The sequence below is a fragment of the Prionailurus viverrinus genome, chromosome C1 (genome assembly GCF_022837055.1).
Source record: "Prionailurus viverrinus isolate Anna chromosome C1, UM_Priviv_1.0, whole genome shotgun sequence".
NCBI classification, from domain to species: domain Eukaryota; kingdom Metazoa; phylum Chordata; class Mammalia; order Carnivora; family Felidae; genus Prionailurus; species Prionailurus viverrinus.
This window is the reverse complement of record NC_062568.1, coordinates 192578598-192592979: the sequence shown is the minus strand read 5'-3', so window position 1 is coordinate 192592979 and position 14382 is coordinate 192578598. Positions and strand designations below refer to the sequence as shown.

The 14382-nt window shown below is 55.2% G+C and overlaps 2 protein-coding genes across 14 annotated transcripts in view; one reads left to right on the top strand and one right to left on the bottom strand.

Annotated features, from left to right (window-relative positions):
* The window catches only part of EPB41 (erythrocyte membrane protein band 4.1), a 200042-nt gene extending 191939 nt beyond the window's left edge, over window positions 1–8103 (top strand). For all 10 annotated transcript variants that reach the window (XM_047872671.1, XM_047872667.1, XM_047872668.1 and 7 more), the window contains 4 exons: window positions 49–150; window positions 1296–1376; window positions 4758–4862; window positions 5552–8103. In XM_047872671.1, coding sequence (XP_047728627.1) covers window positions 49–150; window positions 1296–1376; window positions 4758–4856 — 282 coding nt within the window. In that variant the 3' untranslated portion in view covers window positions 4857–4862; window positions 5552–8103. The remainder of the gene's footprint in view (window positions 1–48; window positions 151–1295; window positions 1377–4757; window positions 4863–5551) is intronic.
* Window positions 8104–8563: 460 nt separating this feature from the next.
* TMEM200B (transmembrane protein 200B) lies at window positions 8564–13207 on the bottom strand. Of its 4 annotated transcripts, none has more exons than XM_047872693.1 (2): window positions 12946–13207; window positions 8564–10423 (listed from the first exon to the last, which is right to left on the bottom strand). In XM_047872693.1, the coding sequence occupies exon 2, from the start codon at window positions 10401–10403 to the stop codon at window positions 9480–9482; it is 924 nt and encodes a 307-aa protein (XP_047728649.1). In that variant the 5' UTR covers window positions 10404–10423; window positions 12946–13207; the 3' UTR covers window positions 8564–9479. The 4 variants fall into 4 exon arrangements, with proteins under 4 accessions (XP_047728649.1, XP_047728646.1, XP_047728648.1 ...); XM_047872690.1 differs by having other exon boundaries at window positions 8564–12307; window positions 12946–13205; XM_047872692.1 differs by lacking the exon at window positions 12946–13207 and adding an exon at window positions 12375–12461.
* Window positions 13208–14382: the final 1175 nt, after the last annotated feature.

The window sequence follows — 14382 nt, the reverse complement described above, 5'->3', positions numbered from 1 at the left end:
AAGGCTTCCTGAGAGGCATGTTGATGAGCTGTGGTTTTTTTCCTGCAGACTGATGATAGCAACGGAGACTTGGACCCAGGAGTCTTGCTAACAGCTCAGACCATCACATCTGAGACCACAAGCAGTACAACCACAACTCAGATTACCAAGGTAACAGACCAGTTAGAACTTCCTTCTGGAAGTCAGTGGCATGCCAAGCGTGGTGCCTCTGTAGGAAGGACCCTGGTCCGTAAGCAGGATTTCCAGCTCCATCCCTACTGAGCCAAATTGTTCCAACTGTCACAGATGGAAAGGCCGTGCTTCTTTCCCTGGTGGTAAACCTAGGGAGACCCTGAGGGTGTCCTAGTCTAGTGAGTAGTCTCGTAAAGTCATATGTGCTTGTTGTCTTTACACGTGCGTCTCACTGATCACTACCCTGTCTGGACATAAGTTGAAAAAGTCAGTTTAAGGACAGGCGTCATTGGTATTATTATGCAGCTATGTTTTCCAAGTAAAAAATCAGAACTCAGGGCCCAACAGAGAGTTTTTATATCATGTCCAGCGTCAAGGCCATGGGAACTATAGTTTGTCCACTGAAATATTGGAATTATTAGAACATTGTTTATGGGGACAAACAGCACAAATTATCTAAAATCAGAACTACTCCCTGAAAATCAGACAGTCCGTGTTTGCTGTAGCACTAGAGGAAAATGTATTTTCTTATAAGTAAGAAATCTAGATTTCTGACCAAGCTCTAGTATCAATACACAGATGACTAGAAGTTAGTTACTTACTGTGTCTAGACCTTAGTTTTCCTCATCTGTTATTTAAGGAAACCTACCCACTCTGAGGGGGTTATTTGAGGATCTTTTGATATTAATAATACGAAAATGCTTGAGAATAAAGAGCCTAATTTCAAGCTCCATGACATTTTTGTTCACAGTCTTCTGATTTTTCCCCTTGAAAATAATCAAAATATACAGAAAAGAGCAAAAAGAAAAACCTATCTGTTTTTATTTACTCACTGAATATCTATGGTATTTAGAAGGAAGAAAAAGGGAAAAGTAAATAGCAAATTGTGATTTTCTGTTTTGCTTATTAAAGATCTTAGCAATCCAAGGGAATAGAGATGTGCTCATTTTAGTAGGTGCAGCCGAGGGTTTGGGCAAGTGGGTAAGAAAGCTATTCTAGACAGTACCCAGCAGCAGATTAAAATTTGAAGTAGAGCTTTCAGATTAATCTTTTACTATTGCTGGTTTTTTTCCCCTTTTCTTCTTTCCTTTCTTTCTCATATGACCACCTCGCTTTGGTTTCAGACTGTAAAAGGTGGGATTTCAGAGACGCGGATTGAGAAGAGAATTGTGATCACAGGAGATGCCGATATTGACCATGATCAGGTGGGAACACGGAAGAGATTATGGGCATGGAAGAGGTCTCTGGGAGGGAAGATTGATGGATATAGGAGTTGGCTTTCAAAAGACGCCTCTGCCAGCTTCATCCTGAGGAACCCCCTGGACCACTCTAGTGCTTAAATGGGAAGGGCAAAGGGAATCAGACCGCGGAGGCCTATGGGATGGGGGCTGCAGGTGGGGGGAGCATGAAGTGGAATAGAAGGAATAGAAAGCTTTTTAGACTCAAAAAGCTTGTGTTCAAATCCTGGATCTCTCCATATTGTAGCTCTTAGCTTCCTAGGCCTCCATTTCCCCATCTTTAGGATGGGCATTATGGCATCTTCCTCTCGAAGTGGTTGTGAGAATCAGATGAGATGGGGGATGTCCCCCATGAGGTACATGGTGGGCTCCGGGTGAACAGAGCTGTTGCTGTTCAGGGGACAGCGTGTCCCTAAACGTGTACTGGAGACAGAACAAGATAGTAAGACAAAAGGAAAGTGTGATCCTTGCCCTCAGAGGGCTTAGTGGCAGAGGAGATGAGGGGAAGCAGGAGGAGGTAGACTGAGAATCAGGAGCCTTGACTTCAATTCTGTCCTAGATCTGTCACTGACTTACTGTTTGACCTTGGGCAAACCATACTACCTCTGATTCTTTTTTGTCTCCTAAAAGAGAATAGGTTGATCTAGATCATTTCTGGGCTCTTCTGAGTGCTAAAAATCTATGTTTCTATATTAATTAGATGCTAATTGTGCTGCAAGCAATTAACAAATAATAAGGTCAGGATTGATGCTCCTAGCTCTCTGCTGAGTGAGGTGAGAACAGTAAAGCTGCAGAGAAGAGGGGGTGGAAGGGACTGCATGCAAATGCTTCTGGAATCATTGACAGCAGTGCTGGAACAATCATTCTGTGGCCTTTATGCTGATATCTTGAGTGCCTTAAAAAAAAAGAAAGAAAAAGAAAAAGAAAACCTGAGCTGCACCACGGGCAGCTCCCTTGGTAGCAGGGCTGAGACTCCCAGCTGAGAATGGCTGCCGAGTCCAAGTGGGAGGCCCTGCAGCCTGTTCGCCTCTGCTTGGTGGATCCCACTGTTACCTGCCTGCACCCACCTACTTGGTCCGGTTGATTTGAGCCCCTGCTATGTGCTCAGTCTGTGTTAGACAGCAAGAGCAGGAGGACGGGAAGGTGTTTTGGGTTTGGAGTGAGACAGCACTGAGTTGACTCTTGATTCTGCAACTTACTAGTTGTGTGTCCTTGAGCAAGTTATTTTACTTCTCTGAGCTGTAATTTTGCCATCTGTAAAAGAAAGATGATCCTAGATTTCTTTCAGGATTGTTAGAAACATACTTGAGATCTCAGAGAGATGCTCCTTTGTCCCTCAGTTCTGCTAGGTATGAGGGATGCACGGAAGGGATGAGATATGGTGTATTCTGGATGGGTGGGGAGGCAATTAAAGCAAGAAGTAGTGTGTTGCAGGCTTTCCTGGAGAGACAGGTGTCAGCCAGAGTAACCGAAGAGATGGTTTGGGCTGGGCCTTGACACATGAGCAGGTGGGTTGGGAAAAAAAAGATCAGGGAAAATGAGCAGGGGCCTATAGAGGTTCCAGTTTCATGGAGTCAGAAGACCAAAAGAGGAACTTCCCCTCTTCCCTCATCCCTCCTAGAGATAGTTCTTAAGAGCCAGGTTCAATAGTCAAGTGTTCAGATCTAGCTAGAATCCTTTTTTTTTATTATTATTTATTAAACATTTTTTTTAACGTTTATTTATTTTTGAGAGAGAACGATAGAGTGCAAGCAGGAGAGGGGCAAGAGGAGACAGAGAATCTGAAGCAGGCTCCAGACTCTGAGCTGTCAGCACAGAGCCCAGCATAGGCCTCAAACCCACCAACCATGAGATCATGACCTGAGCCAAAGTTGGACACTTAACCAACTGAGCCACCCAGGCACCCCTTTTAAAAAAAATTTTTTTAAGTTGATTTATTTATTTATTTTGAGAGAAAGAGAGAGAGAAAGCAGTGTAGGGGCAGAAGGAGAGAGAGAGAATCCCAAGCAGGCTCCATGCTGTCAGCAGAGTCTGATGTAGCGCTCAAACTCACGAACCGTGAGATCATGACCTGAGCTGAAACCAAGATTCAGATGCTTAACCAACTGAGCCATCCAGGCTCCCCTAGTGTCCTTTTTAATAGGGAGGGCCTGTCTCTTGAGAATCCCCAGATCACCGTTCCCCAAAGCACCTTGGGTGCTGTGAGCTTGAGGCTCAGAGACTTGCTACCCAGGAAGAGTAGTGGTATAATTTCCCTGACTTTCCCTCTGTTTTCATTTAGTTTTTCTAAAATGATCAGAATTCCTTCAGATGCTAACACAGGGTCTCCCTGAAACTAAATGACAGTGTAGTGAAGAAGAAAGCCTTATAGATTTAAGTTAAAATCCCTGCTGCATTACTTACTAGCTGGGAAACATTAACCACTTTATTTAACCACTGAACCTCGGTTTCTTTGTCTGTAAAATAGAAACAATGAGGGGCGCCTGACTGACTCAGCTGGAAGAGCAAGCAACTCTTGATCTTGGGGTTGTGAGTTTGAGCCCCACGTTGGGCACAGAGCTTACTTCAAAACAAAGTGGAAACATGGGGTGCCTGGGTGGCTCAGTTAGTTAAGTGTTCAACTTCAGCTCAGGTCATGATCTCATGGTTCGTGGGTTCAAGCCCGTCGGACTCTGTGCTGACAGCTCAGAGTCTGGAGCCTGCTTCGGATTCTGTGTCTCCCTCTCTCTCTGCCCCTCCCCCAATTCATGCTTTGTCTCTCTCTCCCTCCCTCTCTCTCAAAATAAACATTACAAAGTAAAAATTTTAAAATGAAGTGGAAACAATGATGCTACCCTAATTTCATTGAGCCATCCTGAAGATTAAGTACATAATAATAATAATGTGCTTAGGCCAATGCATGGCATCTAATAGGCCCTCCCACTCTTCCTTACTTTCTTTCCTCTCCATTAGCCGAAGATACCTCTTCCTTTTTGTAGCATGCTTCTATATTTTCCTCTTCTGTTCTGAACTTCCCGGCTACCCTATAGTGAATACAGATTTTTCACTCACTTCTTGAGTGAATCCTCCCAGACCCACCCAGCAGGTACAGCTGTCACCCCTAAAGTCCCTTTATGATTCCTTGACGACAGCTCTAGCCTTCCCTGTCTCTGTGTTTTCATTCCAGGAGCCTCCCTATGCAGAATAGGGGAGGTAAGGCTATTATCAGCTTGGCTTAGCCTAAATGCTGCCCCGGTACTACAGACGGAAAGATTGAATTTGCCAGAGAAACCATGTCCTGAGACCCCTGCCTTCCTTTACCAGCCAGCCTGCTTTCTGCCTGACGAACATTGTTTCTGTCTTTCTCAGGTCCTCGTACAGGCCATCAAGGAGGCAAAGGAGCAGCACCCAGACATGTCAGTGACCAAGGTGGTCGTCCATCAGGAGACCGAAATCTCTGAGGAATGAGCTCAGGTATGGGCTGTTCTTGGTGGGGTGGAGGGGGTCCACTGTCCCCCCCCTCAGAGAACACTGAGCAGGAACATCCCCCAGAGGTGTCCACACTGGGACTTAATAAAGCAAAGGCAAAGGAGAGGCTGATGAGGGAGACAGAGAAGTTACTAAGGATTTGGCTCCAATGAGAGCAGCTAGCCTCCTTGGGTCCTCCTGCCTTTATCAGGCCAGCAGTGATAGGCTGGAGGACACACCCTAGGCCTGGATGGAAACCCCCACTCACTTCCTGAATCTTCCCGTTTCCTCCTGCTTCTTCATTTAGCCTTCCCTCTCTCTTCTGTCTGCGATCTGCTCTCTGCCGTCACAGGGATCTCTGAGTTTAAACCTCAGAGAGCCAGAGGAGAACAAAACCAAGAAAAGCAGGACCTGCCTGTCCGGAAATGTGGGCTTGGGGGCTAGGGGACAAGGGGGCCAGGCCAGACTAGAAAGTTGAAAGCAGCATAGCAGCTTTCAGAGAGCCCAGGGATCCAGATAAATTTATGCCTAAAAGTAGTTTACAAACAACTCGAAGAAGCCATCGATCACAGGTAGGACTGGGCTCTGTAAAACTGCTCAGGCCCTGCTTGTGACTTGGGGCCACAGAACTGGCAGTGGGGCTGGGTGGCTGTTTTCCTTTGCTGGATTTAAAAAGTGTGCTTTCTCTCCTCTAGGAACTATCCTACCCCAACTCCCCGCCTGTCTCCCATCCAAGAGAAAACCAGCAAAATGATAAAGAAGCTTTCCTGCAATAGTCCGACATCAGACTTTGAAAATTACTCCAAACCACCAGAAGATTTCACTTTCTATTTGGAATTTATACCAAGAGAGTCTTCTAGACATCACTGGTTCTTTTAATACTTTTTCTACATTGTGATACCAGAAATTGTTCAACTTTTCACTCTATGGACTGTTTTTAAAGAGCTTTTTGGTTTTTTTATGGGGTGGTTTGTAACCCCTTTAACCTAGCCTCTCTCCATTTATTTCCAACCCAGATCCTGACAGGTCCACAGAATTCTTGGGGAAATCCTCCAAAGATTCTGTCAGCTGTGTTGGGGGCCAAAGCCAGCTTAATGGGGCTTTCCTGCTCATCCCCTAGTTTTATACCCTTTGGATGTCAGCAGAAACTTCATTCACCAGCCCTTTCTCAGAGCCAATGATGTGACTTTACCATGTGAGGCAGGGCAGCTGTCCTGATCCACAGGCCCCAGGAAAACGTCCCTGTCCCTTTGTTGAGGGTGGTTTCAGTGAGGCAGAGATCTCTGCTAAGAATGTAGTATTGTTTTTCCTTCTTTCCTCCTATTCTTTCTTTTTGGAGCTTCTTTAGATCAAAGACATGAGAAGTTGTTTCATATCTATCTGATACTGTGAATGTTTGAACATATCCGTGGCCTTCACCTTCCTGCCCTCCCTCCCCTTTTACCTCATCAGAAGCAGTGGCTCTGCTAAGTGCTCCCCCCACTTCCCATCTCAGGAGACCAAAACTCACAGAAAAATAGGCACTTTTGGCCAGAAGCTCCAATGGCACATTTTTAGTGGTGATTTAGGCAAGGAGAAAGTTAATGAGATTTTAAGAAAGGTTTTCTAGTTCTGGGAATGTGCACTTCACACAGGGGAATGGTGGGGTTTACCTCAGTCAGATCTTGCTAAGAAGTATTTCCAGGTGACCAACCCTGGGCCTCTTTCTTTAATCCTGGGATGACAGGGAATGTGACTCAGAGAGGAGGTCTTGTCCCTTGTCCTTTCTTCTCCTGACTGGTACCTGCCTGCAGATACCCTTCTGGAGCAAGGGAATTGACTTTTAGGGGCCATCCTTCCCACAAAACCCTGCACGACAAGGGGTACAAACACCAGCCCTGCTTGTTCCCACTCGCCATCTGAGGTCTGTCAGGTTTTATAGGCTTGATTTTTGTGGTGGGTTGTGGGTTTATTTTACTTTTACTTTCTTGTTGTTGTTGCTGTTCGTTTGGTTTTGAAAATGGGACTGACTGATGTGCCCAATTCCACCATTCCTGGTACGTCTGGGGGCATTTTTATTTAATAGCACTTCTCGAATCTTCCAGCTTGCTCCCACAAACACATCTGCCCGGAAGTTCTTGGAATCTTATTCTGGGACAGAAGTGAACCTCATGAGATAGACAGCGGATCACAGTCAGCAGTCTCGGGGGGCTCCGGAGCAGTGAGAGATGTCGAAAACCCCTGCTCCCCACTGTGGGAGGCAGCCACCTGTGTCCAAAGCCTCTTCTGGCCGAGTCTTGTTTTAGACAAACGCAGCTGGTTTGAACTGATTGCAGACGTGTGCATTTTCCTTTAGTACTTATGTGAGAATATTACTAGCCGAGAGGCAGCTCTCTCTGGAGAGGGATGAAGAGCTCAGGTAGGGTATATGACAGGCCTGCGGAGACAGGACTGTCCTGTCTCAGGAGCAGACTTCCAGCCCGTGGGCACAGGGTCTGAAACGATGGGGCTCTCTTGGTGGTACCCATGCCCAGGCTGCGTCGCCAGGAGTGGTGGTGAGGTTAGGAATCCAGCTCACATCAGAAGGCGTGTAACGTGAGCTCCCTTGCCCGTGGCCAGCTGTCCTGTTGAAAGAGCTGCCAGCTTCCCAGGCTGCCAGCTGTGGAATGAAGAGGGTCGGGGTAAGGAAGAGGGCACAGGGTGAGCATCAGCGGCCTGGCATGCCGGGTTCTCCACTGCCTGCACTGATGCGGCAGCTTTCACCGCACAGGACCTATGACAGGGGCCCACGCTTCCCCTCGGCTCTGTCACCCGCTCACAGTGCTTCTCCTCCCGCTTCCTTAACTATAAATTGGACCAGAAGATCGCGAATGCCCTTCCAGCACTGAGAAGCCATGATTTGGACAAGCTAGGCAGAAGGTGTCCTTCCAAGCCTCTCTCCCTATCCTGCCTCTCTGGTAACAGATCTGAGGGTTCGACAGTTGTTTGGATTTTATTTCTTCCTGCAGTTGTGTGTGCATTTGTGTGTGTGTGTGTGTGTGAAGAAAAGCAGATTCTGTCCAGGTGGAAATGGTGAAGAGGGGAGGGGAGAGTTTCATTTCCAGGGTCAGAGACTTGGCAGCAATTTCCCTAAAGTGACTCAGACACACCACAGTAACAATTCTCGCTGCAGTTTTATTTTTATTTCACTTGAGAAGTAAAGACTTCCTCCAAGCCACATGAGGTCTCTGTCACCCACCCACCACCCACCCACCCACCAAGCAGGACCTAAATTTCCAAGCCGAGGGCCCGAAGAACCTGGCCACAGGGACCTTTCAGGGCCTCTTTGCCCTCCGGCCCAGGCCTCCCCATCGCATGTTCTGCAGGGTGGTGGAGGGGGGGGAGGGGACAACCGTCTGCCCTGGGAAGTGGAGCCAGAGCTATGGCCTGACCAACACCACAGAATGCCCACTGCTCATGGAAATACCCGCCCAGGATCTCAGCCCCCGGCTGGCTGTTTTTACAGATCTCTCTCAAATGTATTATTTTGGTGACAAAAATGAAGGAGCTTTGTAAATTTTTTTAAAATTATGAATCATATCAAGTAGTTGTTTACATTTCTTGACAAATAGGAACTATGGCAGCAGAATCAAATTGGCAAAATCTCTAGAGTAAAAAGGCAATAATTAGGTCTGCTGTTTTGGCCTTTTGTAGTAAGAGAAGTGGTGTAGTGCTTAGATTCGTGTTTGGTCTTGCTTCTTGTATTGCATTTTTCAATAAACTTACAAAAAAAAAAAAGACTGAATCTGTGAGAATTGATCAACTTTTAAAGTTCTCTTTTCCTACCAGCAATCTGGGAAAAATTAAACATGGGTAAGGGAGACCCAAATTCAAGCCATTTTCTAAAGTAAGCTACCCAACATTGGCCAAAATGTGGCTTCAACGTTGTATAAAAGGAGATCTGACAAATGCTTTTTGCCTGCTGGAGGGAGATTTTGCAGCACAGGCCATGACAGAGGAGAGAAGGGGGCTTCTCAGACCTGTTTAGGGAGGGGCCAGACCCTCGGTAGGAAGACTTTGGCAGTAGTGTAGCCCTAGTGGGGTGTACCCCGCATGGCTGAGGGGAGACAGGGGCTGAGGTGGTGGGAGATAAAGCCTCAGGCCCCATCCCAGATGGCAGTGGAGGGTCTCTGCTCTACCCCATTGCCTGTCTTCCCCGACCCCGCAACTGGCACCACCTTGGAGGGAGCCCATCCCAGCCTGTAATATCCCAACCTACCTTCTGAGTCTTAAGGGTCCTTGCTCACCACTTGGGGTTTGCCAAGACACCAGGTTTCTCCCAGTCACCCTGACCTGGACCTCCAGCCCCCTCAGGTACCTGTCCGAGGCTAAGTAAGGCCACTTTTGGAGGCTTAAAAGAGATCCCAAGGCCGAGTCATGCTGGTCTCCAGACTCCACATTAAAGCTCATTGTCTCCAGCTTATTGAACCCTGTGCAGTTGGCATTTGTCTGCCGACATGCAACTCAGGATGCCTTAGCAGCTGATGGGGCCAGAGCATCCACCTCCAGTCTGGGATGTGACTGATGCTTCTACTAGATATTAGGACTTCTGGTCCTGTTACCAATGTCCATGCTGCAGCCGCCTAGAAGGCTGTCCCCTGCTCCTCAAACCCGGGCTCCCAAGTCCCCTCCTCCTCCCAACTTGGCATAACCCCCCAGACTGAGGCGGTCCAGCCGTGGCCAGCTCCGGTGAGCGCAGTCTCGAGCTGCCGGGGCCCCAAGTAGGAGCTCCCCAAGGCCCAGATCCAGAGACTTGGAATGTTCGATGCAGGAACCAGAGGGCTGCACGGTGATAATCACATGGCCAGTCTGGGTCCGTGGACCCCAGGGTGGGGGCAGCCCTGGGCCCTTCAGAGGGTAACTGTTGAGCAGGGCAGGTAACCCCAAGCGAGGATTAGCAGGCTCTGAACGCAGACTCCGCACTGACGGGACGGGTGAGGTGCCCCGACGCGGGGACAGGTCCCAACTTTCTGGCTCTGCGCGGCCTATGGCTCGGGGAGTCCTGGGTCCGGGGCTGGGGAGGAGGGCGCAGTCCCAGCCGGCGCCGTCAGGAGGGCGGAGCGCCTGGGCCCGCAGCACCCCCTGGCGAAGCCGTCGCGTCTCCAAGTCGCGGTTCTCGTAGAGTAGCGTGTTGGCGCAGATGAACACGAACAGGCCGACGCCCATGACCACCGGCCCGAGGAGCCGCAGCCGCTCGTGCGGGCCGTGGGCCCGGCCGGCGCCGCGACCCTCGCGTCGCAGCTCGCTGAGGAGGGGCGCGCTGGCATTGGCAGCGCGCGGCCCTGGGGCGCCGGCGCGGTGCGGCCAGTAGCCGGCCACTGCGATGCCCATGCCGACCAGTACCACGAGCGCCCCCAGCGCCGCGAACGCCCCCGACGGCGAGCGCAGCCGCAGCCGTGCCCGCACCCGCAGAGGTTCGGGCGGGGAGCGCGGGCGCCGGCGGCGGCCCAGGCGGCGGCCCAGGCGAGAGACGCGGCCCTCGGGGCTCCTGCGCACCTCCCCGCAGTCTCCAGGGCTCCCAGCCGTCATCTCGCCGTCGTCTAGGCGCTCTGCAGAGAGATGGGAGGCAGGGACTGAACCGACGGGCCTACTAGGGTCGGAGCGCCAGGTGGGGGGCCCAAATCCGGGAGGCAAGCTCAGGCTGCCTCGCCCAGGCCGCTTGGAGATCCCTGGCGGCCACCCCCGGATTTTCCCGGGCCGCGAGGCGGGGAGCCGCCCCCGCTCGGGTTTTCCGCAGCGGAGCTCGGAGCCAGGGACGCGCGGCAGAAGCCGGAGTTGGCCGGGCCCGCGGGCGGAGAGGAGGGAGGGGGGGCGCGGGCTGCTACCTGGCGCATCCTTGGCTGCGGGGCTCCGGCCTCCAGAGCCCTCTTCGCCAGCCCGCCGGCCCCGGGCCTCAGGAGGTGTGCGGGCCCCCCGGCAGTGGCGTCTCCAGGGTAAGTCCCGCCCGGGATCGACCTCACCCCCGCACGTGGGTGCACCGTAAAGGAGGGAGGGGGCGCACAGACCGCCCGGGTCCGCTGGGGTCGCTCGCGGGCCCCACCTCCCCCCTACTGCGCTTTACATACCGCAGCGTAGGAAGGAGGGGGTGTCACTGACTCCAGCCTCTTCCTGCCCGCCCCCTCCTTTCAGACCTCCTCAGTCTGCACTGAAGCTGCAGCAGGAGAGACTTGAGCTAGACTCCAGGAAGACCGTTCCGATCAAGACCAGCGGCAGACTTTGCCCGGGATTGCTTTAAACTCCGCGTAGACGAGGCCTCTCCTCCCCCAGCGGCCGGGCAGTGGCCACGGCAGGGCGCAGGGGGCTGCAGGTGCTGGGCGCGGGGCCCTGCCGGTAGAGCTCCCCTCCGGCTCTCCCGTCGGCCTGGGCAAGGCTGTTCCCAGGTTGCAGCGTTTCCAATTCGAGCTCCTCGGGATGAATCATCCCCCTTTCCCGCCGCCTGTCCTCCTTTCCGGCCTCCTCCACCCGAGGCCTCTGTGGCCCGCGTCCCGGACGGAGCAGCACCGCCCCAGCACCTCAGGCCGCCCCAGCCTGGGCCGCCCGGCTTAAGCCCTTCCCGGCCTGTGGCCTGAGGACTGGAGCCGGGGCCGGGTAAGGAGTAGCTGGGTTGTGTGTGGTGTGGCCCCCATGGGAGGGAGGGTGTGGGAGGAAACCGGGCCCCCGCCCAGGAGCCCTGGCCCGCCAGGGGTAGAGTTAGGACCTCGCTGTCCGGTGGTGCGTCTTCACTTCCCCAGTATGGTTTCTAAACAGCTTCAGTGCTGGGACCTGTAGCCGAAGCCCCAGGAAGGAGGCCTTGCTACCCCACTCACTCCCCATCCGCACCCCCGAAGCTCAAGACACGACACCCCATCCCTGCCTCCAACAGGAGTGCCTAAGGCCCGGGGCCTAGCACTGAGCCGCAGTCTGCCGCGTCCAAAGCCTAATTTTCACAGATGGAAACTGCGGCCCAGAGAGGCGGAGGAGACTGCCGGGGTCACACGAGGAGGGGCTCTACCGGGACCCGAGGCCAGGCCTCCCGACCCCGGCCAATGCTGTGCACAGCCACGGGAGCGTCGTGGGAGGAGGCAAGGGCCGTTCCCCGTCGTCTCTGAGTGTGGAGCCTTTTCCCCAGCCCGAAACCTCAGAAGTGACCACCCCGCCCCAGGCCAGAGCTGGTGCCCCGGGCCCAACCCCGAAAAGGTCGCCCGGAGACCCCGCGCGTCTCTGCGTGGAGGAGGGCGAAGGCGTGCGGAGAGATGGCCACATGCCTTGAGACCCCGAGACTCTGGAGAGCGTGAGTCCACGCTGGGGACCCCAGGGGGACAGAAACTTGGAGCCACAGTCGGAAGGTCTCAGGCCGCGGGAAGTTGCTCCGGGCCGGGTCCCTTGCACTCAGCCAGCGTCCACATTCTGCCCGGGGTAAAGGGAGGACCGGACTCCCGCCGCCCAGGGCCTTTCTGGAGGGAGGGGAAACAAAAAGTTGAGGAAAGTGGGAGGCGAACCCCGGACCCTAGTTCTGCTCACCTGGTGCCGCCGCGCCCAGGAGGGTCCCGGTCCGAGTCAGCGCGCCGCGGGTCGCGCGGCACTGCCGCCGTCTCCACCGAATCTTGGCCCCCCCCGGCCCCGCCCCCTACTCGGGCTCCGCCCAGCGCCGCCTAGGCCCCGCCCCCCAGGAGCCCGGGGGACTGGCTGGCTAGCACCCCGCCAGGCCCCACCGCGGGAAGAAGGCAGCCGCTCAGGTCTGAGGGTCGCAGGTAAGCGCTGTGTGCTGGCCTGGTGGCTCGGAGGACCCGGGGGTCCGAGTCCCCGGCTTCTGTCGTTCGCAGAGGCCTGGGAAGGCCCCCTCATCCCACGTGGGGAAACCTGGAGAACCCTGCCGGGCTCCGTAGCGAGCGCGCAGACTGAGGACTCGAAGCCCGCACGCCCCCTCCCGCGCCTCTCAGCCCTTCATTCTAAGCGCCGGGGAGAGGACCCGGAGGTGTGTGAGAGCCCGCTGCTGCCCCGCGCCGTCCGGGGAGCTCCCCGGAGGAGGCGGTCCGGTTCCTGCCCCGCCCGCGCCCCAGCCCTTCCCGTCCGTGAACCTCACTGCCTTCACCTGAAAAATGGGCTTCAAGGTGTCCGCCTCGCAAGATGCGGAGAGGCGAAAATCCAGCGTCGGGGGTGGGCACTCGACACGGGGCACAGCCCCGGGTAACCCCGCGAGCGCTCAGTGAATAGCAGCCCGGGGCAGGGGTGGGGGCGGTGGGGCTGAGCCCTCTCCCAGAGCTGAGGGAGTCTAACGGAGTGTCACGGGTCCCGCCGGCCTCCCTAACACTGAGAGGACGCGCCCCATTTGGAGTGGGGAGGCGGCGCTGGTCCCCGCTCCGGAGGCACTGGGAGCGCCCCCAGCCGCTGGCCCGACGGGGCCGCGCAGCTCTCGCCCAGCCCGCCCCCCGAGGCTGGAATGCGGAGCGGAGCGAGGGGGTCGGCTGGCGGCCCAGTTTCCATGATGCGGGGGGCGGGCTCGGAGGAGAAGTGGGGGGGAGGCGCGGGCGGCCGGCCAGGCTCCGAGCCGGGCCCCCCCTGGCCCCCGCTGCCCGGCCGGGCCCCTCGGGAGGAATTTCCGGCCTGGGATTGATTATAACCCTCCCATCCCCCGGCCGCCGAGACCCCCCGGCCCGCGGGGCGCGGGGGAGGGGGAGGGGGAGGGGCGGTAATGAGACCCGGCTGTGCGCCCGGGGCGGGGAGGGGGAGCTTGAGGAAGTCGCCGGCCTGGGCCATCCCCGCCCCCTCGCAGGGCGCCACTCAGCGCAGCTAGGCCTCGAACCCAGGCCCCGGCCCTCTGGCCCGACTGAGGAGACTGGGGGTGGCCTCAGCGCCCTGGGAGTTTCTCTCCCAGCGTTCGTGGACAGGCATCCCTGGGAGCGACCAAAGCCTCCTCGGGGAAACGCGGATGCCGGCCTCCTGCGGAGCGGGTAGGGCCAAGCTGGGGTCAAATGGGGTCGGAGAGCCAGCCGGGGTCGCCTTCCCGCCGCCGCGTGAGACTGAAGGCTCCTGCGGCCAGAGCTCCGAAGAGAATTCCCTGCGCCCTGCGCCGGGCTGTTGTTTGCGCTCCACTGAGGCAGTGGCCTCCTTCCTGCCTCCTCCGGCCACCCCCTTTGCTCGAGACCCCCGTGGACCCTGCACTCAGTCCATTCCCGCACACCGAGTGCTCCTCGCCGCCACCCCGGCCCTCCGGCAACCCCTCCTGCGGCTCAGGTCCCCACCCCACCCTACACCGTCCCCGCCATTCCCCCGCCCGCCTCGCTGCTCTTCCTGGGGACACCAACTCCAGGCTAAAGCTCAGTGTCCCGTTCTTGTCCTTGCCGCTCCACCTGCCCTGGCGGTTACACGTGCTCTTCCTGCTGCCTCTCCTGGCTCTTCTTCCTCCGGGCCCCTCTGTCCTCCCCCCGCCCCCCTCCCTTGTTGGGGCTCCTCCAGCCTGAGCCCACAAGCCCATCACCTTCGGCAACCAGACACCTCCCCAGAAATGTCCCTGCTCCCGGTGATCATG

Bases quoted from the DNA above. Each gene is read 5' to 3' on its own strand.
- TMEM200B (XM_047872693.1), bottom strand. From the start codon at position 10,403: ATGACGGCTGGGAGCCCTGGAGACTGCGGGGAGGTGCGCAGGAGCCCC.